Source organism: Cetorhinus maximus, chromosome 6 (assembly GCF_964194155.1).
Source record: "Cetorhinus maximus chromosome 6, sCetMax3.hap1.1, whole genome shotgun sequence".
Classification (NCBI taxonomy): Eukaryota; Metazoa; Chordata; class Chondrichthyes; order Lamniformes; family Cetorhinidae; genus Cetorhinus; species Cetorhinus maximus.
The window spans coordinates 5,832,073-5,857,848 of NC_135884.1; the positions used below are offsets into that span (position 1 = coordinate 5,832,073).

Genomic DNA, 25,776 nt, shown 5'->3' on the forward strand with positions numbered 1-25,776 from the left:
CCAAGAGTGATTTTTCTTTTAAAAGGAAAATCTCTAATGCTCCAAAGCACTTCACGTGCAGTGAACAACTTTGAAACTATTGTTACTCAGGTGGATGTGACAGCCATTTTTTTGCAATATAAGATCCGACGCAAAACAATATGAAAAACATAGAAACATGGACAATGGGAGCAGGAGTAGGTCATTCAGCCCTTGGAGCCTTCTCTGCCATTCGATATGATCAAGGCTGATCCTCTATCTCAAGGCCATACTCCTGCACTCTCCCCATACCCCTTGACACCTTTAGAGTCCAGAAATCTATCTATTTCCTCCTTTAAATATATTCAATGACTTGGCCTCCACAGCCTTCTGTGGTAAAGAGTTCCATAGGTTCACCACCCTCTGAGTGAAGAAGTTTCTCCTCATCTCAGTTCTAAATGATCTACCCCGTATTCTGAGATTGTGACCCCTCATTCTAGATGCCCCCACCACCCCCCGCCAGAGGAAATATCATCCCTGTCAGAATTTTATATGTTTCAATGAGATCTCCTCTCATTCTTCTAAACCCCAGTGAATACAGGCCCAATATCTCCTTATACGACAATCCTGCCATCCCAGGAATCAATCTGATGAACCTTCGCTGCACTCCCTCTAATGGCAAGTATATCCTTTCTTGGGTAAGGAGACCAAAACTGCACACACTATTTCAGGTGTGGTCTCATCAAGGCCCTGTACAGCTGCAGTAAGACATCCTCGCCCCTGTACTCAAGTCCTCTCGCAATGAAGGCCAACATATAATTTGCCTTCTTAACTGCTTGCTGCACCTGCATGCTTGCTTTCAGTGATTGGTGTACAAGGACACCCAGGTCCCTTTGTGCATCAACATTTCCCAATCTATCACCATTGAAATAATACTCTGCCATTCTGTTTTTCCTACCGAAGTGGATAACTTCACAATCATCTGCCTTGTATTTGCCCACTCGTTGAACCTGCCTAAATTGCCCTGAAACCTCTTAACACTCTCCTCATCACTCACATTCCCACTGAGTTTTATGTCATCAGCAAATTTGGAAATATTACATTTGGTTCCCTCATCCAAATCATTGATATATACTGTGAATAGCTGGGGCCCAAGCACTGATCCCTGTGGTACCCCACTAGTCACTGCCTGCCACGCTGAAAAAGACCCATTTATTCCTACTCTCCTGTTTGCTAACCAGTTCTCAATCCATGCCAATGTATTACCTTCAATCCTATGTGCTTTAATTTTATACACTAACCTCTTATGTGGGATTTTATCAAAAGCTTGCTGAAAACCCAAATATACCACATCCACTGGCTCTCCATCATCTATTCTGCTAGTTATGTCCTCAAAGAACTCCAGTAGGTTTGTCAAACATGATTTCCCTTTCATAAATCCATGTTGACTTTGTCTAATCCCGTTGGTATTTTCTAAGTGTCCTGTTATCACGTCCTTTATAATAGACTCCAGCATTTTTCCTACCACAGAGGTTAGGCTAACCGGTGTGTGATTCACTGTTTTCTCCCTCCTTTTTTAAAAAGTGGGGTTACATTTGCCACCCTCCAAACTGCCGGGTCTGTTCCAGAATCTACAAAATATTGGAAAACGACAACCTACGCATCCTCTATTTCTGTGGCCACTTCCTTTAGAACACTGGGATGTAGATTATCAGGCCCTGGGGATTTATCGGCTTTCAGTTCCATTAATTTCACCAGCACTATTGTTTAATAATACTAATTTCCTTCAATTTCTCCTTCTCGCTGAACCCTTGGAATCCAGTATTTCTGGGAAGTTATTTGTGTCTTCCTCCATGAAGACAGAACTAAAGTACTTGTTTAATTGCTCTGCCATTTCCTTGTTTTCTGTTATAAATTCTCCCATTTCAGCCTGTAAGGGACCTACATTTGTCTTCACTAATTTTGTTCTTTTTACATACTTATAGAAGCTTTTAGAGTCAGCTTTTATGTTCCTTGCAAGTTTATTTCTCATACTCTATTTTCCCCCTCTTAATCAATCTCTTGGTCCTCCTTTGCTGAATTCTAAACTGCTTCCAATTCTCAGGCTTGCTACTTTTTCGAGCAACTTTATTTGACTCCTCTATGAATCTAATACAATCCTTAATTTCTTTCATTAGCCATGGTTGGGTCGCTTTTCCTGTTGTGTTTTTGCGCCAGAAAGGAATGTATAACTGTTGCAATGCAGACATTTGTTCCTTAAATATTAGCCATTGCTTATTCACCGTCATGCCTTTTAATGAAGTTTCCCAATTTATCTTAGCCAACTCACGCCTCATACCTTCGTAGTTTTCTTTTTTAAGATTTAGGACCCTAGTTTCAGATTGGACTACTTCACTTTCCATTCTAATGAAGAATGTTACCATGTTATGGTCACTATTCCCTAAAGGAGCACAACCAGATTATTAATTAACCCCTTCTCAATACACAATACCAAATCCAGGAAAGCCTGTTCCCTAGTCGGTTCCTCGACATACTGGTCTAAAAAATGACAAGTTAACCTGTTAATTTGAGTGGTGGTGAAGAGAGGAATGAAGAACAAACTCCCCTGCTCCTCTTCGAATAGAACCATGGAATTTTATAAGGTCCACCTGAACTATCAAACAGAACTTTGGCTTAATGATTTTCATGACACCTCCAGCAATGCAGCATGCCCTCCGTACTGGGAGTGTCAGCTGAAATTATGGGCTCAAGTTGTGGAGTAGTTAAAGGGAACTTTTGTATTGTCGCATTGGTTGCAGGAGAGTGGCAGTTCAAGTTTCCTCATGATGCTGTTCGTCATTGGGGATCAGCCAGGTACCAGAGCTGCAAAGTTGCCAGCATTTGCGCAACCTCAAACATCCACTATCACCAGAATAGTTTTCATGAGCAGGTTTTTATTTGTTCGCGGGATTTGGCATCGCTGGCTAGGCCAGCATTTAATCCCATCCCCAATTGCCTTTGGGAAGGTGGTGGTGAGCTGCCTTCTTGAACTGCTGCAGTCCACCCACAATGCTGTTAGGGAGGGAGTTGCAGGATTTTGACCCAGCGACAGTGAAGGAATGGCGATATATTTCCAAGTCAGGATGGTGAGTGGCTTGGAGGGGAACTTGCTGGTGGTGGTGTTCTCATGTGTTTGCTGCCCTTGTCCTTTTAGGTGGTAGTGGTCATTGGTTTGGAAGGCGCTGTCTAAGGAGGCTTGGTGAGTTCCTGCAGTGCATCTTATAGATGATCTGCACTTCTGCCACTGTGCATTAGTGGTGGAGGGAGTGAATGTTTATGGATGTGGTGCCAATCAAGCGGGCTGCTTTGTCCTCAATGGTGTCAAGCTTCTTGAGTGTTGTTGGAGCTGCACTCATCCAGGCAAGTAGAGAGTATTCCATCACATTCCTGACTTTTGCCTTGTAGATGGTGGACAGGCTTTGGGGAGTCAGGAGGTGAGTAACACGCCACAGGATTCCTAGCCTCTGACCTGCTCTTGTAGCCATGGTATTTATATGGCTAGTCCAGTTCAGTTTCAGGTCAATGGTAACCTGCAGGATGTTGATCGTGGGGGATTCAATGATGGTAATGCCATAAGACAGACAAACACTTTGTAATGCAAAAGCGCCTGAAGTTTTTATACAAGTTATAGCTTCATGGAAGCATTTTCTATCATGGACTATCTGTGCATCTTTTTCATTCTTTAAATTCTTCCACATTTTTCTCTCCTACTTTACCACAAGCATGATCTCCATTGAAAACTCGGTGATAGGGCATAGAGACATTGAGATGCAGGGGAATGGTGGGGTCCAAAACCCCACATGTTACTCATGTTGGGGAGATGTAGTGAAGTACAAATCCTTGGGTATGTGTTGACTCATGGCGAACTTTTTTTATTTTGGAGTACTTCATTTATCTGCCTTGGTTCCATATCCTTTAATATCCTTCTCTGACAAAAAATTACCTATATCAGTTTTGACATTTTGAATTGACTCCCCAGCTTCAACAGTTTTTAGTGGGAGAGCGTTCCGGATTTCCACTACCCTTTGTGTGAAGAAGTGCTTCCTGACACCACCCCCTGAACTGCCTAGCTTGAATTTTAAGGTTATGCCCCCTTGTTCTGGACTCTCCCGCTAGAGGTAATAGTTTCTCTCCATCTACCATATCAATTTCTTTGATCATCATAAATACCTCCATTAGATCACCCCTTAATCTTCTGTACTCGGAGTACAAATCTAGTCTGTAAAAACTGGACCCAAAAAGACATTATATACAGACACATGGGAACATCAACCACCTGGAAGTTCCCCTCCAAGCCACTCACCATCCTGACTTGGAAATATATCACCGTTCCTTCACTGTCGCTGGATCAAAATCCTGGAACTCCCTTCCTAACAGCACTGTGGGTGTACCTACACCACTTGGACTGCAGCGGTTCAAGAAGGCGGCTCACCACCACCTTCTCGAGGACAATTAGGGATGGACAACAAATGCTGGCCTAGCCAGCAACACCCACCATCCTGTGAAAGTTTTAGAAAAGTTAATCGGGTAATTTTTCTTCTGCAGGTTTTTGTTGTGGCAACAGTGGGCATCACACGTGCTATTGTTTCCATGACAGTCAGTGCGTCCACAGTGGCTATAGTAACGGACAAGGTAGGTGGAGAAAGTTTTTCTTCTGCTATCAATTCTTTCGTTAGATTTATATGTTTAAAATAAATTTTGAAGTCTTTTCAGGGCTGTTTGTTGACTTGGGTACTATAATCCTGGCATGCTGCTCCCAGCAAGGAACCTTATTTTATTTATACAATGTCCAGGGAACATTACTCTGTTTGCTCTATCACAACGTTGTGAGGAAATTGGGATTTACTCTTCAGCCTGGACAGGAGAGTACTGGGAAGGAATTTCTTTTCAGTGTAGCATTGAAAAAGATTCACTTTCATTATTGAGATTTTTCCTCTCCAATATTCCTCCCCTCTTTCCCTGAAGATCTTGGCATCTACATTAGGGTGCCGTCCCTCCGCACTACCCCCAATTGTCCTTTTACTTGTGTCAGCCGGGATGAGAAATGTTGGCCAACTGTCTGGCCATGAAAGGCATCACAGCAGAGCTCAATCCTGTTTTTCACTCTCCGTCCACACATTTGTACTTTACTAGAAGTCATCAATGGATGGCATTAGAAGTAGGACCCGTGGTAATAGGACCTTGCTGCGAGTTGGGATTTGGGCATTAGAGTTTTGGATGAATTTAAGTTTATGGAGTGTGGAAAATGGGAGGCTGGGCCAGAAGATCTTTAAAAGAGTATAGCCAAGAGGCAAAGGCATGGATGAAGGTTTCAGCAGCAGATAAGCTGAGGCAGAGATGGTGATGTTTTGGAGGTGGTAGTAGATAGTCTTGGTGATGAAATGGATATGATGTCACAATCAGAGCTCAGATTTCTGATGATCTTGTGCAATCTCAGGCACTGACCAGGGAGAGGGATGGAGATGATGACCAAGGAACGAGTTTGTGGCAGTTCTGGAAGTCCTACACTGGCTGCAATTTATCTCACGCTTGGTTAGTCTACCATACCTCAAATGTGTTCCAAGAACAACCCTCTTTCCCCCTCCTTCCCCATCCCCCACCCTTGCCAGTCCCCAGTTTTCTCCCTTGCCCTGAGACACTGGGTTGCAGATTCACTTGCCTTTCTCCCCCAAGTGACAGTTCTTTGTGTGCAAGCCTCGGCAAATGAGATCTGGAAGCAGTGGAGCCTCCACAGCTCAGCCCACCATTTAAAATGAGGAATAAAGCATTTTGACCGGTTTGCACAGTGAATGCCATCAATGATTGATACATTTGCTGTTTCTCTTTTAGATCCTTTGGGAGATCTCACGATTCTTTCTGTTGGCGACTGAGCTGAGCGTAATAATATTAGGCTTGGCATTTGGTAAGTTGTCGAGTTTATCCAGTTATGATGCCATTGGCCCCCAGTAGAGCAATATCTCAATTTAAAAAATTCCCACCCTTGCTTTTGAATCCCTTGAGGGCCTCGCCCCTCCCTACCCCTGTAACATCCTCCAGCCCCACAACCCTCTGAGATCTCTATGGTTCTCCAATTCCGAACTCTTGTGCTAGACCGATTTAATCGCCCCACCATTGGTTGCCGTGCTTTCAGCTGCCAGGGTCCTAAGCCCTGAAATTCCCTCTGTAAACCTCTCCGTCACTTTGTCTCTTTCTCCTCCTTTAAGACTTGGGTACCACAATCCTGGCATGCTGCTCCCAGTAGGGAATCCTATTCTCCGTTATTCTATCTTGGGGACATAGGTGTGAAGAGACAGGTGCTTCCCTGCACAACATCCAGGGAACATTAGCTCTGTTTGATCTATCTCACCATTGCCAGGAAATTGGGATTTACTCTTCAGTCTGGAGAAGAGAGTACTAGAGAGGAATTTCTTATTTAAGCTGATTTTTTTCAGTGCAGCATTGAAAAAGACTTACTTTTATTTTTGAGAGATTTTTCCTCTCCAGCATTTCTCCCCTCTTTCCCCGAGGACATTGGCATCCTCATTAGGCTGCTGTCCCATAGGTGGCACTTGCCCTTGGCACCGCCCTCAAGTGTCCTTTTACTTGTGTCAGCTGTGACAAGGAATGCTGGTTGGCTATCTAACTATGAAAGGCACCACAGAGAAGCTCGATCCTGCTTTTCCACTCTCCATCCACATGAAACCTAGCTCTTTGACCAATCTGCCTTCATATCGCCTTAGGTAGCTTGGTGTCAAATTTTGCTTGGTAACATTCCTGTGAAGCACATTGGCACGTTCCACTATGTAAAATCTGCTATATAAATTAAAGTTGTCATTTCAGCATTGAGAAAATGGTAAATTGATTCTTATGTGCACAGTTTTAAGGTTAAGGAGGGCTATACTTGCATTGGAAGCAGTTCCAAGAAGGCTCACTCGGCTGATTTTTGGGATGAAGGAGTTTGTCTTATGAGGAAAGGTTGAGCAGGTTGGGCCTATACTCATTGGAGTTTAGAAGAATGGAAGGTGACCTCATTGAAACATATAAGGTTTTGCGGAGGTTCAACAGGATAGATGCTAAGAGGATGTTTCCTCTCGTGAGGGATCTAGAACTAGGGGGCACAGTTTAAAAATAAAAGATCTTCCATTTAGGAACATAAGAACATAGGACTTAGGAGCAGAAGTAGACCTTTTGGCCCCTCAAGCCTGCTCCACCATTCAATTTGGTTGTGGTCTCAGTTCCACTTTCCTGTCTGGCCCCCTAATCTTGACTCCCCTGTCTATCAAAAATCCATCAAACTCAGCCTTGAATAAATTTAAAGACCCGGCCTCCACTACTTACTGGGGAAGAGAATTCCACGGACTAATGACCCTCTGAGAGAAAAAAAATTCTCCTCATCTCTGCCTTAAACAGGAGACCTCTTATTCTTATACTGTGTCCTCCTAGTTTTAGTCTCCTACACAAGAGGAAACATCCTCTGGGTATCCACCCTCTCAAGTCCCCTCAAGATCGAATGTTTCAACGAGGTCACCTCTCGTTCTTCTTGACTACAATGGGTATAGGCCCAACCTTTTCAACCTTTCTTCATAGGATAAGCCCTTCATTTTAGGAATGAGTCAAATAAGCCTTTGAACTGCTTCTAAAGCAGTTATAACTGTTTTCAAATAAGGAGACCAAAACTGTACACAGTACTCCAGATGTGGTCTCACCAAGGCCCTGTACAGCTGCAGTAAAACTTCCCACTTTTATATTCCATTCCTCTTGCAATAAAGGCCAACATTCCATTTGGCTTCCTAATCACATGCTGTACCTGCATGCTAACTTTTTGTGATTCATGTATCAGGACACCCAGATCCTGCTGTACCACCGAGCTCTGCAATCTTTCTCAATTTAAATAGTATACTGCTTTTCCATTCTTCCTGCCAAAATGAAGAGGTTCACATTTAACCACATTATACTCCATCTGCCAAATTTTTGCCCACTCACTTAACCTATCTATATCCCTTTGCAGACTTTCTACCTCCTCTTGACAACCTACATTTCTACCTATCTTGATGTCATCAGCAAATTTCGCTCCCTTGCATTCAGTGCCTTCATCCAAGTCATTGATATAGATTTTAAGACTGAAATGAGGAGGAATTCCTTCTTTGAGGTTCATTGGTGTTTGGAATTCTCTTCCACAGAGAGGAGTGGAAGCTGGGTCATTGAAGATATTCAAGGCTGAGCTAAACAGATTTTTGATTGACAAGGGAGTTAAGGGTTATGGGGTGGGGGGCAGGCAAGGAAGTGGAGATAAGGCCACATCAGATCAGCCATGACCTTATTGAATAGCAGAACAGGCTTGATGGGCTGAATGGCCTACTCTTGCTCCTATGTCTTATGTACTTGTGTAATAAATACACACTATGCACTGATATTAATGTACATTTTTTTCTCATTATTCCTGGGTTTAGGACACCTTGAAAGTAACTCCAGTATTAAGCGTGTATTGACCATAACAACAGTACTTGCTCTGGCCTACTCGATAACACAGGTCTGTCTGAATGTTCTTGTTTTCAACAGTAATGTCTTATTTTTGCATTTTATCAGTTGATAACACTCTTAACATCTGAGGAAAGAGGTCATGGGTTCAAGTCCCACTCCAGAGACTTGAGCACATAATCCAGGCAGACAATCCCGGTGCAGTACTGAGGGTGAGCTGCACTGTCTGAGTTGACATCGTCTGGATGAGATGTTAAAAATAATGGCCTGCCCTCTCAGGTCAACGTAAGAGTTCCCACGGCTATTGGAAGATGAGCTGGGGAGTTCTGGCTGATATTTATCTCTCAACTAATGCCACTTTAAACAAAAAACACAGATCTGGTCATTATCGTATTGCTGTTTTTGGGACCTTGCTGCATGCAAATTGGTTGCTGTGTTTCCTCCATTACAACAGTGACTACACTTTAAGTACTTGATTGGCTTTGGATGTCCTGAGATTGTGAAATGTGCTACATATATGTGAGTTATTTATTTTTGTGGATACAGTGGGATCTAATGAAGCTGAAAAATAATCCAGTCGGCCTCTTTAGGCTGATTCTGGTTTTCTTGGTTAATCATAATGGTTTCAATAATGGTTTAGTAACTGTGGATGCGTCCCTTCAAATTACAGTTTAAGCAGATGTTGATGTGCCTGCACATCACACTTTGCCTTTCATACTCTCCCTCACTGCATGGATCTTGGTCCTGCATTACAACAGTGAGTACACTTCAAAACTACTTAATCGGCTGTAGAGCACTTAGTGGAACACTCTATTTAAATGCTAGTCTCTCTCTCGCTCTCCCTCTCTCTCTCTCGCTCTCTCTTCCTTTCTTCCCTTTTTTCTTTTCTCTTCATCCTGTCTGTCTCCTTCACCCCTTCCCTCTTTTCACCCCCTTCCCTATTTGTATAATGACTCTTGCACCCTCAGAATGTCCCCAAAGTATTTTAAACCCAATGAAGTACTTTTGAAGTGTAGTCGCTGTCGTTGAGTAGGTAAATGGCTTGGCAAATATGTGCACAGCAAGATCCCAGTCCGCCTCAGTTTACTCACATTCTTTCCCTCAGGCTGGCCAATGTTCAGAGGCATTTCACATCAGGATGGCAAGGTGTGGAACTAGCACTATCTAAAGTTGTGAACCCAATCCAATACTCTGGCCTGTGTGAGGCGCGTTGACCTTGGACGTGATTTTTAATGGTGCTGCCTTTTCCACGCAATAATAAAATGCTTTTTAATGCATTGTGTGGGCAAGGAGCGGGATGGGGGATGTGATAAGGGAAATCTACTTTGGTGTGTCTGATCAGCACTTCCGACGTGTCTCTTTCCAGGGGACCTTGGAGATCTTGTATCCTGATGCACATCTGTCTCCCGAGGACTTCAATGTTTATGGACATGGGGGCCGCCATTTCTGGCTTGCCAGCTCTTGTTTCTTCTTTCTGGTAAGAAACTCCGAACTCCTCATTTTTAATGTTGGCTACATTCTTTCTCCTCACCAAATCCTCAGTAGAAATTGCATCATCTCCAACTGCAACTAACCCTTTCCCACAGCCTCATGTCCTGTGGAAACCTCTTCACCTCCTTCAGCCACTATTACAAGCCAATAGAATCAAAGGGAAGGGGAGCTCTCAAATATTACCGGTCCAGTCACTGGAGACAACTCGCTTTAAAAACATAAACACTTTATTAAACCTGGTTCTGGTCCCTAAATCGTTCCGAGATTGGTAACTTTGGAGGCAGCTTTTGCCATGAAGCAAGAAACCCTTTTTTTTTGCAATCTTGTGGAGAAAAGAAATGGAAGAAATAATTTCTCCAGGGAAAGAAAATAAGAGTTTGTCCCCTAGTGTGGAATATGTTTTCATGTTTTATTTGACTGCCCTTTTATACTTGGCCCATTGTGTTTGTGCAAAGCCTAAGTCACCAATTTGATTGCTCAGAACAGCCAGGCAGCTTTCCAGGACACACTCTCACTCTCGCCACCTACCATTGGCGTGTGTTGGAAGGATTTATCACATTATGAACACACCTTCCTTGGCCATCAAGTCCTGGAGCGGGACTTGAACCCAGAGTGTCGGCCTCAGAGGCACGTACGCTACTCACTGCACCACAAGACCTCTGACACTTATATGCACATTTCCCTGAATATTATATCAATGTAGAAAATACTCCATACAATTTAATCAAATGCACATTAAATAAGCTATTCATACTCTGGAAATGTTTCAAAAATACATTATTTCACATTGATTTTAATTCCGATTCCTTTTATTCCTAAACCTCTCCAATGATATAACATTTCCAATATACAACTTTTCAATTGCATTCATTCCAATTTTTCTAAATAATATATCTCTACCATTTAAGCTTCGTAACATTCATTTTTTAAGCAACATCATCTTTAGTCGCAACAACTAAAATACACCACCCAGTGGTGCGTTCCATGCATTGCATTAATCAAACATCCTTCAATTTTTCATGAGTCGCTCCATAAAAAATTCACAATATACATGTCTATAAACTTTATACCCATTTCACTGTCACTCATCTCTGAGAAGTTTCACAGGAGATTTTCAAGGTGTGCATTACAAATATTTCATTTTTTTTTTGTCCCTAATATTTGAAATTTAACCAGATAACCAGGTTTAAGATAATGGGGCAGAAGGTCCATAGCATGGTTACAGTATTCCGCCTCTCTCACCAATGCTGACTCTCTGCATGAGGAATTTAGCTAGCCCCACTCTCTACCCTTTTCCCTTGGCCTTGCAAATTTTTTGCTTCAGTTCTTGATCTAGTTCCCCTTTGAAAGCCACGACTTGACCTATCTCCATCATCCTTTCAGACAGTGCATTTCAGATCCTAACTACTCAATGCATTTAAATAAAAAAAGTTTTTCCTCATCTCGGCATTGGCCAAAAACCAGTCACTTTAAATTGGTGTCCTCTAGTTTTTGATCCTTCCAGCCAATGGGAATGGTTTCTCTCTGTGCACCCTGTCTAGATCCCTCTTGATTTTTGAACCAGAGGGGTGATGAGGAAACTTCACTTTTCCCTTTGCAGGGAGTTGTCATCGGGAGAGATTAGAGAAGCTGAGCTTCCCTTTGAACAGAGAAGATTTATTTAATTGAGGTGTTCAAGATCACAAAGCGTTTTGATTTGAGTATATAGGGAGAAAGTGCTCCCGTTGACAAGAGGGTCGATGACCAGAGGAGCAGATTTAAAGTAAATGGCAAAAGAACTAGAGGGGATTTTTTTTTTTTAACGTAGCGATTTGTTGTGATCTGGAATGTTCTGCCTAAAGGGCAGTGGAAGCAGATTCAGTAATAACTTTCAAGGTGCAATTTTTCTATCAAATGCACTTCTTCGTTTTGCCCACATGCTTAGCTGTGTCATGCCAACCCCCACCATACGCTCAGGCTCAGCTTGAGCACTAATTGAGCATATCCCACAAGACTGCATTTGAATTTCATGAACATTTGTGCAATATTAAGCCCCCTGTACCCTCCCCAGCTTTTCCTTTTCAGAAATATTAAAAAGAGCAAATTGGCTTGAAGAAATATTTGGCAAACAGTTCACAATTTGAATAAATCATACAAAATTGATGCAGCTGTACTCTGCCTTCTTGAGCCGCTGCAGTCCCTGTGGTGTAGGTACACCCACAGTGCTGTTAGGGAGGGAGTTCCAGGATTTTGACCCAGCGACAGTGAAGGAACGGCAATATACTTCCAAGTCAGGATGGTGAGTGGCTTGGAGGTGAATTTTGGACCTTTGCTGCCCTAGTCCTTCCAGTTGATGGAGGTCACGGGTCTTGCCTGGCTCCACGGAAGAGGCAATGGTGATTTTTTAAAGCTTCCTGCTTTTATGCCTTGTCATTAAAATCTAACAGGATGCTCTTGGCTGTTGCTTGATTTTCACTCGATCCTCTTATATATTTGGTTTGAGCTAGTATAGCTTTGAAATACACGCTGATGACTGCTGCCACTTATTGTGCAGGAGCCCCAAACTTGCCATTTTGGGGCAAGTTGCCCCGTCATCATCTAGCTCGTGACCTGCTCTGCAAGTGCTACCATTCAACATGAGCAGCACCCCCAGGGCTGCCATTCACCGCGGTTCAAGAACTTTGTGTTATGTGAAAAAAATAAGGATGAGTAGAAGTTGTCAGACTTGCCGAGCTCACTCATGATGAATCCACAGGCATCACTGACCCTAGCCCACCCATCCTCAGAGAAGCAAATTCAGGATAAAGGTTAGAAAATTCTCCTGATTCCCTAAGACAAATGAACTAGGTTCCAGGAGCTGTATTGCCTCCTTATTCCTTCAGTATCACTAGGTCATAGTCCTGGAACTCCCTTCCTAATACCATTGTCGGAGAGCCTTCACCACATAGACGGCAGCAGTTCAAGAAGGCGGCTCACCACTCCCTTCTGCCGGGCAACAAGGGACGAGCAATAAAGGCTGGCCTTGCCTGAGAATTACCTTTCTAAAGGACTCTGGTGAACTGATACTCACTGCATGATTAGGTCTACTGCCCTGGAGCGTGATGGTAAACTCAAGATTATTTTTGATTTTCTACACTTAAAAATGTTTGTATCTTTTACTTTTGTTCGTCTTTTTTGTTTTCACATGGAGCCCAACCTTTCCCTTGGTTGCAGTAAGGTGATTGGATAGCGTTTTTGATGCAGCAATCCTGTCTATTTACCTGCCCTCTCTTTCTCACCCTGGCTTACGTTAGCACTCTCATTGTTCCAGAGAACATAATGTTGCAGCTTTAAACACTCTCGTGAAGGATGGATAGATTTCTTTCAGCCAAACTTGAGCTTATCTGAAATTCTGCTGCCTATGTCTTAACTCTCACCAGGTCATGTTCGCCCATCACCCCCCGAGCTTCCTGACGTACATTGGCTCCTGGTCTTGCAATGCCTCGGTTTTAAAATTCTCTTCCTCATTTCCAAATCTTTCCATGGCCTCATGCCCCCTCCATCTCTGTAACCTCCTCCACCACTAGAAACGGCAGGTTGAATTCCAATCTGGCAAGCAGGCTTCAATTAATCCTGAAGTTGGCTGTGGCTGAGCTGCCTTGCACCTGTGACTAGGAAATTTGTTGAGTGTTGATGCATTGGAAGCGACTTGAGTTAGTTGCTCATCTGCTGCCCTCTGTTGCCAACCTCTCAGTCTTTGCTTCTTCCCTATGAAAAGTCTAAAGCTTACAGTGCAGAATGCAGCAGAGATTGAAAGGAATTAGAGGAAAGCTGAAGTAATGTAAGGGTTTAATGCTGCCTGTATCCTAACTTACACCGAGCCTCCATCACCCATCACTCGCTTGGTTCGAGACCAGCAATGCCTCAAATTTACAATTCTCGTTCTTGTATTCAAATCTTTCCATGATCTTGCCCAACCCTCCCCCATCTCTTTAACCTCTTCTAGTCTTTCAACCTTTCAACATCTCTGCCTCTTGATCATTCTGATTTTAATCACTCCACCATTAGTGGCCATGCCTTCAGCTGCCTTGGCCCTAAGCTCTGGAATTCCCTCCTTAAACCCCTCTTACTCTCTGCTTCTGGTCTTTCAAGATGAGCCTTAAAACCTTTGATCAAGCTGTTGGTCATCTGTAAAACTATCTCCCGTGTGACTCAGTGTCAAATTTTGTTTGGCATTGCTCCTATGAAGCACCTTTATTATGTTAAGGGCGCTATATGATTGCAGGCTGTTGTAAGAACATTATTCATATTTGAGTCCGGACAAAGGGTTAGTAGAAGTTGGGGGTGGTGTGACACCAATAAAAGCCAATCCTGACATCACCTGATTCTAAAAAAAATATTCGTTCAGGGATGTAAAGACTGCTGGTAAGGCCAGCATTTTTTGCTGATCCCTAATTGTCCTTGAGAAGGTGGTGGTGAGCTGCCTTCTTGAACCGCTGCAATGCATATGGTGTGGGTACACCCAGTGATTTTTTTGTGTAGTGGTTTGATACAACTGAATATCTTGCTAGGCCGCTTCAGAGGGCAGTTAAGAGTCAACCACCTTGCTATGGGTGTGTTTTCCCCTCTACGCCAGAACAGGTAAGGGTGTCAGATTTTCTCCCCTGAAGGTCATCAGTAAACCGGATGGGTTTTTGTGGCAATCCAGTCGTTTCATGGTCATTACTACAGAGGCTGGCGTTTTATTCCAGCTTTGTTAATTAATTGAATGTAAATTCCCACCCGCTGCCATGATTGGATTTGAACTCGTGTCTCCAGAGCATTAGCCCAGGCCTCTGGATTACTAGTCTGAAAATACTACCACTATGCCAATGCCCCTGTAATATTTACGCTCGTGCTCCAGAGCTGGGCACTGGATTGAGATGGGGGCGTTGGGCAGTGAAGGGGTGGCGAGGGAGGAAAAACATCGGCCAGGCATTTTGCTCCAGATTTGTTTATTGACCCCGACTGTTGAGTGTAATTTAAAGTGGATGTTCGGTAAGAACGGAACCAGCCATGAGACCTCACAATTGGACAGCTCTGACATTCAAACCTGAAACTGAAGGATTAACAGTGACAAAACCTACAAGAGAATGCCTCTATGATACCCAGGAAGGAGAGAAAATTGCGGGGGGTTGGGGGGTGGGGAGGTGGCTTTAGTGTAAGGACGAAACATGAAATTTTGACAACTTGCACATGTACCGTATGCTCCATTAGTTTTGGTTGAAGTGTACATTTTACAGTTTTGTTTAAAGGCCTTCTCATGATGTTCTGTCTTCCCTCCAGGTTTACTCAATGATCGTCATTCTCCCAAAAACCCCTCTGCGGGAGAGAATATCTCTGCCATGTGAGTCATTTAATGCTCTCTTCTGCTTTACTAACCGGTATTTATGGGCGGCTGGGGTGTCTCATTCCTGTTGCCCCCAATTTGTGCCCCCTCCCCCTCCCTGAAGATGGGGACCCCTGCTGATGGGTGCAGTTCCAAGTAGGGTTGGCAAAACTCCTCCTGTACATTGCTTTGAAGGCCGTTCACAAGATGCGAGGGCAGATGGCCGGTCTCTCTGAGCTGAACCATCTGAGACAGGACCGGGCGCGGAGGCTCTGGCTTCTCTTCCTCTTTCTGGACGCCATTCTGTAAGTGGGTGATGGGTTAAAATTAGGCTGTGGTCAGCCCTGCTTCATTTGCATGGGGAAACCCCAGGACCACACAGCGTGTGGGTGGGAGGGTCCTGGAGTCTCTGCCCATTTTCCCTTTGTTTTTGCACCTGGGAACTGAGCCTTTCATGTGTTTTCTATAGGCCCAGTTATTCTCTGCTTTTGCCCAGGAAATAGAAAGAAGGAAAAAAACTTTCATTCCTATAGCGCCTTTTGCAACTTCAGGGCATCCCAAAGCGCTTTACAGCCAATGAAGTAACCTTGAACTATAGTCACTGTTGTAGGGAAATGTGGCAGTCAATTTGTGCACAGCAAGATCCCGCAAGCAGCAATGTAATCCAGCAACTACAGGCCAGTCAGTTCGACTTGGTGATGGGAAAGCTTTTGGAGGTGATGATCCGGGAGCAAATTTGCAGTCACTTGGGCAAAGTGTGAATTACTTAGGGAAAGCCAGCATGGATTAGACAAATTGTGTTTAACTAACGTGATTGAGTTTTTTGATGAGGTAAGGGGAATATGGTTGATGTGGTGAATGTGGACTTCCAATAAGGCATTTTATAAAGTGCCACATTATAGACTTGCCACAAAGTTGAAGCCCATGGAATAAAGTGGCAATGTGAATATGATATTGGCTGAGTGATAGGAAACAGAGAGTAGTGGTGAACTGGAGGAGGGTATACAGTGGGGTTCCCCAAGGATCAGTACTGGCACCACTGCTATTCTTGATATATATTAATGACCTAGACTTGGGTATACATGGCACAATTTCAACACTTGTAAATGGCACTAAACTTGGAAGTATTGTGAAAATGATAGACTTCAAGAGGACATAGCTAGGTGGGTGAAATACGGGCAGATGAAGTTTAATCCTGAGAAGTGTGAAGTGATTTTGGAAGATTGAGGAGAGGTAATATAAAATAAAAAGATACAATTCTTAAAAGGCACAGAAACAGAGAGGTCTAGGAGTATATATACATGAATCATTGAAAGTCGCAGGGCAGGTTGAAAACGTGGCTAATAAAGCATACAGGATCATGGGCTTTATAAACATGGACGTAGAGTACAAAAGCAAGGAAGTTATGATGAGCCTCTATAAAACTCTGGTGTGGCCTCAGCTGGAGTATTGTGTCAAATTCTGGGCACCGCACTTTAGGAAGGATGTGAAGCCTTTAGGGAAGGTGCACAAAAGATTTATGAGAATGGTTCCGGGGATGAGGGGCTTGAGTCACATGGATAGATTGGAGAAACTGGGGTTGTTCTCCTTTGAGAAAAGAAGGCTGAGAGGAGATTTGATAGAGGCGTTCAAGATCTTGAGGGATCTGAACAGAGAAGATAGAGAGAAACTGTTCCCATTGGCAGAGAGGTTGTGAACCAGAGGACATCAATTTAATTTGATTGGTTCTTTTGGCAATGGTGACATGAGGACAAGCTTTTTTACACAGTGATTGGTTAGGACCTGGAATGGACTGCCTGAACATGCAGTGGATTGGGGCTTTCAAAAGAGAATTGGGTAAGCACCTGAAGAGGAAAAATTTGCAAGACTTGATGAGAAAGGGCAGGGGAGTGGGACTAGTTGAGTTGCTCTTGCAGAGAGTTGGCATGGACATGAAGACCTGAATGGCCTCCTTCTGTGCTATAACCATTTTATGGAATGACCAGATGATCTGTTTCAATGAATGTTGGATAAATATTGACCAGGATGCAAATGGGGGCTGGGGATGAGGGAGAATTGCCTACCTCTCCTTCGAAATGATGCTGTTATGAAGCAGTTGAAGCCAACGTTACCAAGGGGTTGGGATTGCATTTCCACTGCACGTTTAGCATTCAACAGCTTTTGTTTTGATGCTAAATTGTACAAGTTAATGGGACAGTGGATTTATGCTTTTGTATGTGGCCTGAGGCTGTGTGAAGCGGCCCACAAAATCAAAACATAATTTTTTCATGCCTCTGAGCTAGAGAGTACTAATAGAACCATAGAAAAGTTACAGCACAGAAGGAAGCCATTTGGCCCATCTTGTCCATGCCAGCCCGAGGACACCCGGGTGCCCTTTCTAATCCCACCTTCCTGCTCCTGGCCCAAAGCCCTGCAGCTTACAGCACTTAAGGTGCAGATCCAGGCACTTTTTAAAAGAGTTTAGAGTTTCTGCCTCTACCACCAACTTGGGCAGCGAATTCCAGACACCCACTACCCTCTGTGTAAAAAAGTTCTTCCTCATGGAACTCCTAGTTTGATAGAGTAAGAGTGGACTGACCATGAGTGAGTGGTGACCTATGAGTGAGGGAGCTGTGACTGACGCCTCTGGCCATGTTTCTCAGCTGTAGATCAGGCACTGATGCCCAAACAAGTAAAGCAGAGTACTGATTCACTCTTCCGGTGTCAGTAACCCTTCAGTTTTGCCCTGGAGTCTCCAGCAATTAAAGATCAGTGTCCACCATCCAGGGCGGTGCTGTGAGCAAAACGAAAAACAGGTAGAGAAATAATAGAAGGTGGCATTTAAAAAAAAAAGTGCATTTTAAGTAATTATTGTAAAACTATTGAGGAAAGGATTTTTTTGTTTTAAAAAAGCTGTTTAACTAGGTGGGAGTCGAAGGGTGGTTGGTGAGAGTGTCATGTGATGTGATCTGCAAGAATATGTCCAATAAGAGTTGGCAGCCTGTGGGTCAGTTCATTCCTGAGTACAGACACACACCACGTTTTCACAAAATTAGTGGCCAGTGAACCTGCTTCACCTTTTAGTTTCCTTTTGCACTTCTCCCTGAAAGGAACCCAGCTTTGTCTTGAAATAAAAACAGAAAATGCTGGAAAAAGTCAGCAGGTCTGGCAGCATCTGTGGGGAGAGAAACAGAGTTAGCGGTTCGAGTCCAAATGACTCTTCTTCAGAGCTTTGTCTTGACTTGTTTTCTTTTCCAAACCCCTGCAGCCAAGAAAAGCTTCTACATCTATGCTGCGATCTTGTCGTTATTGAACCTGATCCAAGGGGTTGGCAGTGCACTGCTGTGCGCTAATGTTACAGTGGGATTGTGGTAAGTGTGGGTTAATATTACAACAGGACTGGGGTGGTGAGAGCTATATACAGGAGCTATTGGAGATTGTTTTGCGTGTATTCTAGGCTGTTTCCCCTGGCTGGGAAGTCAGGAAATAGGGACCGTAGTCTCAGTATAAGGGCTCAGAATGAGATGGGAAATTTCTTCACTCAAGATTGTTGCAAATCTTTGGAATTCTCTATGAGAGCGCAAGAAATAGGAGCGGGAGTGGATCATTTGGCCTCTCAGGCTAGTTCCGCCATTCAATACAATCATCTTCTACCGTATTTTCCCGCCCATTCTCCATATCCCTCAAATCCCTGGGAGATGAAAATCTATTAATCTCAGTCTACAATGTACACAACAATGCAGCATCCACAACCCTCTGGGGAAGACAATTCCAAAGATTCACAACCCTTTGAGTGAAGAAATTTCTCATCATCTCAGTCCTAAATGATCAACCCCTTATCCTGAGGCTGTGCCCCCCTGTTCTAGATTCCCCAGTCAGGGGAAACAACCTCTCTGTGTCTACCCTGTCAATCCCCTTCAGAATCTTGTATGTTTCAATGAGATCGCCATTCATTCTTCTAACCTCCAGCGAGCATTGGCCCAATTTAGATCGGCCATGATCTTATTGAATGACAGAGCAGATTTAAGGGGCTAAATGGCCTACTCCCTGCTCTTATTTCTTATGCTCTTATTTTGGCAACCCACATGGTTTATGGGGAAGGTGGTCAGAAGGGGATTTACCCTTTCCGACAATACCAAACTCTATTGCTCTGGAGCCCCTGTCCAGATTAAATCCTGTTATGGGGGTTGACCCTGCAGGCTTCTGACTGAGGTGAAATGCCATCATTGAAGTCGACATTGAGGCATCAAATGGTATTAATGGTTTAGTGTTTTTAAAAAAAATTAAAAGCTTTCATTCTGTATCAAAATATGCAAACTGAACATACCTATTGAAACACATATAGATTAAGGAAGCCCACTGCAGGATTACACAATGGTGAAGGCATTTCCGGGGGTATGGGTGAAGGTGGTGGGTGAAGATACAGAACTGAAAGAAAGGACAGAGAAGGACAGATTTATGCAACAAAGATGCAACAGTGCCCAGAACTGCTCTTTCCAAACCAAGCATAAAGTTTTACACCACAGAAACAGGTCATTCGGCCCAACGGTTCGATGATGGTGTTGCTGTTGAACAGGAACGTCCTCCCAACCCTCTTCATCTAATCCCATCAGCATATCCTTCTGTTCCTTTCTCCATAGTGCTTATCAAGCTTCCTTAAATTCCTGTATTCTTTTCGCTACAAGTACTTATGTGGTAACGAGTTGCACATTCTCACCACTCTGGGCAAAAGAAGTTTCTCCCTATTGGAATTATTAGTGATTATCTTATATATATAGACCCTAGTTCTAGTCTCCCCACAAGGGGGAACATAGGAACATGGGACTTATGAGCAAGAGTAGGCCATTCTGCCCTTTGAACCTGCTCCACCATTCCATAAGATCGTGGCTGACCTGGTTGTGGTCTCAATTCCGCTTTCCTGTCTGTTCCCCATATCCTTTGCCTCCCACGTCTATCAAAAACCTATCGAATTGTGCCTTGAATAAATTCAATGACCCAGACTCCACTGCTTTCTGAGGAAGAGAATTCCACAGACCAAAGACCCTCTGAGAGAAAAAAAATTCTCCTCATCTCCTTCTTAAAAGGGAGACCTCTTATTCTTAAACTGTGTCCCCTGGTTCTAGTCTTCCGCTATCCACCCTATCAAGTCCCCCCAGGATCTTCTATGTTTCAATTGGATCACCTGTCATTCTTCTAAACTCCAATGGGTATCGGCCCAACCTGTTCAACCTTTCTTCATAAGATAAGCCCCTCATGCCAGGAATGAGCTGAGTGAACCCTTTTGGAACTGCTAATGCAATTATATATTCTTTTCCAGTAAGGAGGCCAAAATAGTACACAGTACTCCAGATATGAAACATCATCTTCGCATTCATCCTATCGAACTTTAAAGACTTACCAGCCCATCTTTCTGACTTCCCGTTTCTGGAGAAGTCTGTTCTGTATTTCCTGACAGCTATAACTTCTCAGTCCTGGTATCATCCTTGTAAATCTTTTTCTGTACTTTCTCCAGTGCCTCTACATCCTTTTTCTAAATGATGCACAGCCCTCCAGGTATAGCCCAACCAAGATAAAAGCAAAACGCTGCGGATGCTTGAAATCTGAAATAAAAACAGTAAATGCTGGAAAAACTCAACAGGCCTGGCAGCATCTGTGGAGAGAGAGACAGAGTTAACGTTTCGAGTCCGTATGAACCTTCTTCAGGTGAAGAGGAGTCATATGGACTGGAAACATTAACTCTGTTTCTCTCTCTACAGATGCTGCCAGGCCTGTTGAGTTTTTCCAGAATTTTCTGTTTTTTATTATAGTCTAACCAAGGCTTGATACAAGTTTAACATAACTTCTCCACATGATGCATTAATTTACTGTTGGTTGTAACTTGTGTAACACATTTCCCTTCTCTCCTGTTGTAGCTGTGTGGATGTCACCACGTTCCTTTATTTCAGTCTATTTGCTCCGCTGATGTATGTTACATTCCTGAAGGGTTTCTTTGGGTAAGCTACCAGTGCTTATAAGTCTATCTCAGTCAGCACCATTAATTTCCAAAGTAAAATCAATGCTTTTATTTATAGTTTCTATGCCATGAGCCTAACAATTGAAGGATTTGCATTTCTGTAGAATCTTTCACAAGCTCAGGACACCCTAAAATGCTTTATAGCCAATGAAGTATTTTTTTGAAGTGTAATCACTGTTGTAATGTAGAAAACAGGGCAGCCTATTTGCACAGAGCAAGTTCCCACAAACAGCAATGAGATAATGACCAGGGTAACCTGTTTTAATGATATTTTATGCAGGATAAATATTGGCCAGACCAAACTTCAAAATAGTGCCATGGGATTTTTTTTCTTATTCATTCATTGGATGTGAGCATCACTGCCAAGGCCATCATTTATTGTCCATCCCTAATTGCCCTTGAAAATGGTAATGAGCTGGCGCCTTGAACTACTGCAGTCCATGTGGTTTAGGTACGCCCCCAGTGTTGTTAAGTGGCGAGCTCTAGGATTTTTTCTCAGAGACAGTGAAGGAGCGGTGATATAGTTGCAAGTCAGGATTGTGTGTGGCTTAGAGGGGAACTTGCAGGTGCTGGTTTTCCCATGCGTCTGCTGTCCTCGTCCTTCTGGGTGTTAGAGGTCGTGGGTTTGGAAGGTGCTGTCCAAGGAGCCTTGGCAAATTGCAGTGCATCTTTTACATCTACGTATGGTGGCAGCTGCGCTGATGCAGCACTACTCCTTCAGTATTACACTGAGCGCATGGGCCTAAATATGGCACTCAAGTCCCTGGGGTGAAGATTAAACCCATGACCCTCTGAATCAAGAGGTGGGACCCACTGAGCCACAACTGAGGGAGGGGTTGAGAGAGCTTCCCTAAGGACAGCATTGGTTGAGTTACAGGTCTTGCTTCTCTAACCCAAGCCTCATTGCTTCAGGGCCAATGAACTATTGTTCAAAGTAACAGTAATGTAGGGAAACATGGCAGCCAATCTTCCTTTGAGTTTTTGGCAGTTTACAGTGTCTGCTCATCCCTGCAGGTCCGAGCCCAAGATTCTCTTCTCCTACAAGTCGCAGGTCGATGAGCCGGATGACACCGACGTGCATCTGCCCCAGACCCACTCTGTCGCAAAGAAGGAGGCACTGGAGCCCGGCCCCTATTCCAATACACAGATTGACAGCTCAGCTTCTTACCTGGACGATCTGACAGTCGGAAGCATCAACAGTATCGACAGTGATCGGTGGAAAATTATGAATGCTTGAGGGTGGACGGGGGTGGGGTGGGGGGCGGGGGGCAGGGGGGATGTTGGGGAATGCTGAGAGTTAGGGGAAAACCTGCCACATCACTCCTTCCGCTGCCTCATCCAACATCCTGAGATTTCAGTTTTGGAATGTACCGATTATGGGATTTTATAAATCCACCTGTTTTGAATACACTTGCCAATCTGTGAACATGAGAGTTGTGGCCCCCTCCCACAACCCCACAACTATGCCCCTCCCCTCCCACCCCCCCGTCACATTCCTTTGGGGCTTGGGGGGGTGGGGGTGAGGTGCTTAATTTTTTCTTCATGCCAGCAACCCCCCCCCACCATCTCCTCCCAACGACCCCCCCGCCCCCAAACTTTGTGGGGGGGGAGAAAATTCCAGGCATTGCTCCGAGCCCCATTGTTGGAAAGTTGTGGTGTTTCTTTGTGTTTGCGTCTATTAAACAGTATTGTCTCTCCAAACGCTCGCGAGCCGGAGGCTAATTTATTTTCCCCTCCTCTCCTGCTGAAGTTACTCTGGAACAAATGAAATTTGAAACAAAAGAATACAGGGAAAGTTTGAAATTGTGGCCACCCCCTGTTCTCCCAGTGTTTGCTCGCTCTCTATTACTCCACCGTCGTTGCCCCACTTAAGTTCCCTTATTAATTCTCGGGGGGTGGGTGGGTGGGGGGGGAGGGGGGTGGGGGGTGCGGGCGGAGGATGGGTGAAGAGAGAGGAGACGATGTCTGTCTGCCGCAGTATTAATTAAGATGGTTCTCTTCATTATGAATGGCTGTTGCTTGGCGATGGTATACTGGTTGGGGAATTTCACTGCCTTTAGGTAACTGTGGCTCTGCTGGGCTCTCTGACCTTTAGACATGGGTCACTGTTGAGGACTCCACCCGCCGGGTGCTGTTTATTGAAGGATGGAGGGAATTTAATTAAAAAAAATTTATTTTTAAATCTTTTTGTCTTTGCATACTTTCGAATCATTGCAAGTTTTTTTTTTCCCTTATACAGTGTTTGAGTTTATTATGATATGTTATTAATTTTATGAACCGAGTGCAAGCAAACCCCTGGTCAGCTGGGCTGCCCATGCAGTCGGGACACTGTGTTCAAACCCCTTTCTGCGTGTCTTTCCTGAGGGCTGTGGAATGGAGGGATTCGTGGGGGCTGGGAGGTGGGGGCGGGGGGGTGGTGGGAGGGGTAGATGTCTGACTAGGTTTCAATTCTGTCGGGATAAAGAAAAGGGGTTGGGGAAAATGACCATCTGTCCCAACTATCCACTCCCCTGAACCTCACCCATAGGTCCATCCTCCATTGAGGAGGCTAAACGATGACTATAGCTGGGCTATTCCATTCACGTTGAGCCCGATCCTCCAGGCCTGACGTCCGTGTGCGTGTAGCACACACTTTCCAGGAGGGCACCCTAGCTGTTAGTCTTAGGGGTACTGTGCCTTTCCAAATCCTGCCGTAGCTATTATTTTTATGTATGTTTTTAAAAATTCATTCTCCCTGCATTGGATGCCTTCCTTTATAGGGCTCCATAAGGGAAGGCAGGTGTGATGTAAAATTGACCCCGATTTCTTGGGTGTCTTCCTTTTCTCATTTTCCCCCTTCTCTCACTCACTCGCGCACAGTCCCTCCGCGTCCCCCTCTCCCTCCGCGTCCCTGTTTCTCCCCAGGCTGCTGTTGGGCATGTACCATATACAGATTCACTGGAGGCTCCTCTGCCCTTCTAGCTTCCATTAACATCAGTGGTACCTCTCTTCCCAACAGGAAGAAATTATGTCGGGAGCAGGAAGCCTCTTTGAGTAGGATGGTGTTTTTATTTTCGCAGAATCACAGGAATTGTTATGGTGCAGAAGGAGGCCATTTGGCCCATTGTGCCTGCACCAGCTCTCCCAATGTGAAACTCACCTAGTTCCTTTCTCCCGCCTTAGCCCTGTAACCCTGCACATTCTTCCTTTTCAGATAACAGTCTAATTCCCTTCTCAATGTTTCAGTTGAGCCTGCCTCCCCCACTTTCTCAGGAAGAGCGTTCCAAACCCTAACCCCTCGCTGAGTGAAAAAAATTCTCCTCATATCACTATTGCTTCTTTTACTAACTACTTTAAATCATTCTCGATCCTTTCATGAGTGGGAATAGTTTCTCCCTATCTACTCTGTCCAGACCACTCATGATTTTGAACACCTCTGTCAAATCTCCTCTCAGCCTTCTTTTCTCTAATGAAAACAGTCCTAACTTCTCCAACCTGTCTTCATAACTGAAGTTGCTCATTCCTCAAACCGTTCTCGTGACTCTTTTCTGCATTCTGTCCAATGCCTTCACATCCTTCCTAAAGTGCACCACCCAGAACTGGACACCATACCACAGCTGAGGCCGAACCAGTGACTTATACAAGTTCAACATAACCTCCTCGCTCTTGTACTCTATGCTCCTGTACACTATGCCCCTACTAATAAAGCCCAGGATACTGTATGCTTTATTAACTGCTTTCTCAACCTGTCCTGCCATCTTCAATGACTTAGGTACATATACGCCCAGGTCCCTCTCCTGCACCTCCTTTAGAGTTGTACCCTCTATTTTATACTGTCTCTCCATGTTCTTTCTACCAAAATGAATCACTTCACATTTCTCTGCTTTTAACTTCATCTGCCACCTACCTGCCCATCCCATCAATTTGTCTGGCCTTTTGATGTTCTAACAATTTTGATTAACTCAATTCGGCAGCCAAAATTCAACCACAGCACAAATGTAAATGTGGAGTGGGAGAACAATTTTTATATCCCATGATGGGTACCATAACATGGAATTGGTATTCTCTTCCCCTGCCCCCACCACAACCCACAACAGGGGCTGTACTCCTCCTAATGTATAGATTTTGACCATGTGATTGGGAACCTATTGGGAATCTCCCCCATTTTTTTCCATTTCCATCAACTTCAACAATAACCTGCACTTATATCATGTCTTTCACCAAGTAAAACATCCCAAGGCACCTCACAGGAGGGTTATCAAGCAAAACTTGACAATGAGCCACATAAGGACACATCTGGACAAGTGACCAAAAGCTTCCTCGAAGAGATAGGCTTTTAAAGAGTGTCTTAAAGGAGGAGAGAGAGAGAGCTAGAGAGGAGAGAGCTTTAAGGAGGTGGGCAAGGCCATGGAAGGATTTGAAGATGAGGATAAGAAGTTTAAAGTTGAGGCATCACCAGATTGGGAGTCAATGTAGGTCATCGAGCATAGGGATGATGGGTGAACAGAATGTGGTGCAAGCTAGTATGTGGGTA

General features: G+C 44.1%; 1 protein-coding gene across 2 annotated transcripts in view; it reads left to right on the plus strand.

Moving 5' to 3' along the window:
* The window catches only part of tpra1 (transmembrane protein, adipocyte asscociated 1), a 65,624-nt gene extending 42,179 nt beyond the window's left edge, over positions 1 to 23,445 (plus strand). For both annotated transcript variants that reach the window (XM_078543129.1, XM_078543128.1), the window contains exons 4-11: positions 4,543 to 4,629; positions 5,827 to 5,899; positions 8,427 to 8,506; positions 9,821 to 9,931; positions 15,229 to 15,289; positions 18,519 to 18,621; positions 21,163 to 21,243; positions 22,278 to 23,445. In XM_078543129.1, coding sequence (XP_078399255.1) covers positions 4,543 to 4,629; positions 5,827 to 5,899; positions 8,427 to 8,506; positions 9,821 to 9,931; positions 15,229 to 15,289; positions 18,519 to 18,621; positions 21,163 to 21,243; positions 22,278 to 22,500 — 819 coding nt within the window. In that variant the 3' untranslated portion in view covers positions 22,501 to 23,445. The remainder of the gene's footprint in view (positions 1 to 4,542; positions 4,630 to 5,826; positions 5,900 to 8,426; positions 8,507 to 9,820; positions 9,932 to 15,228; positions 15,290 to 18,518; positions 18,622 to 21,162; positions 21,244 to 22,277) is intronic.
* Positions 23,446 to 25,776: the final 2,331 nt, after the last annotated feature.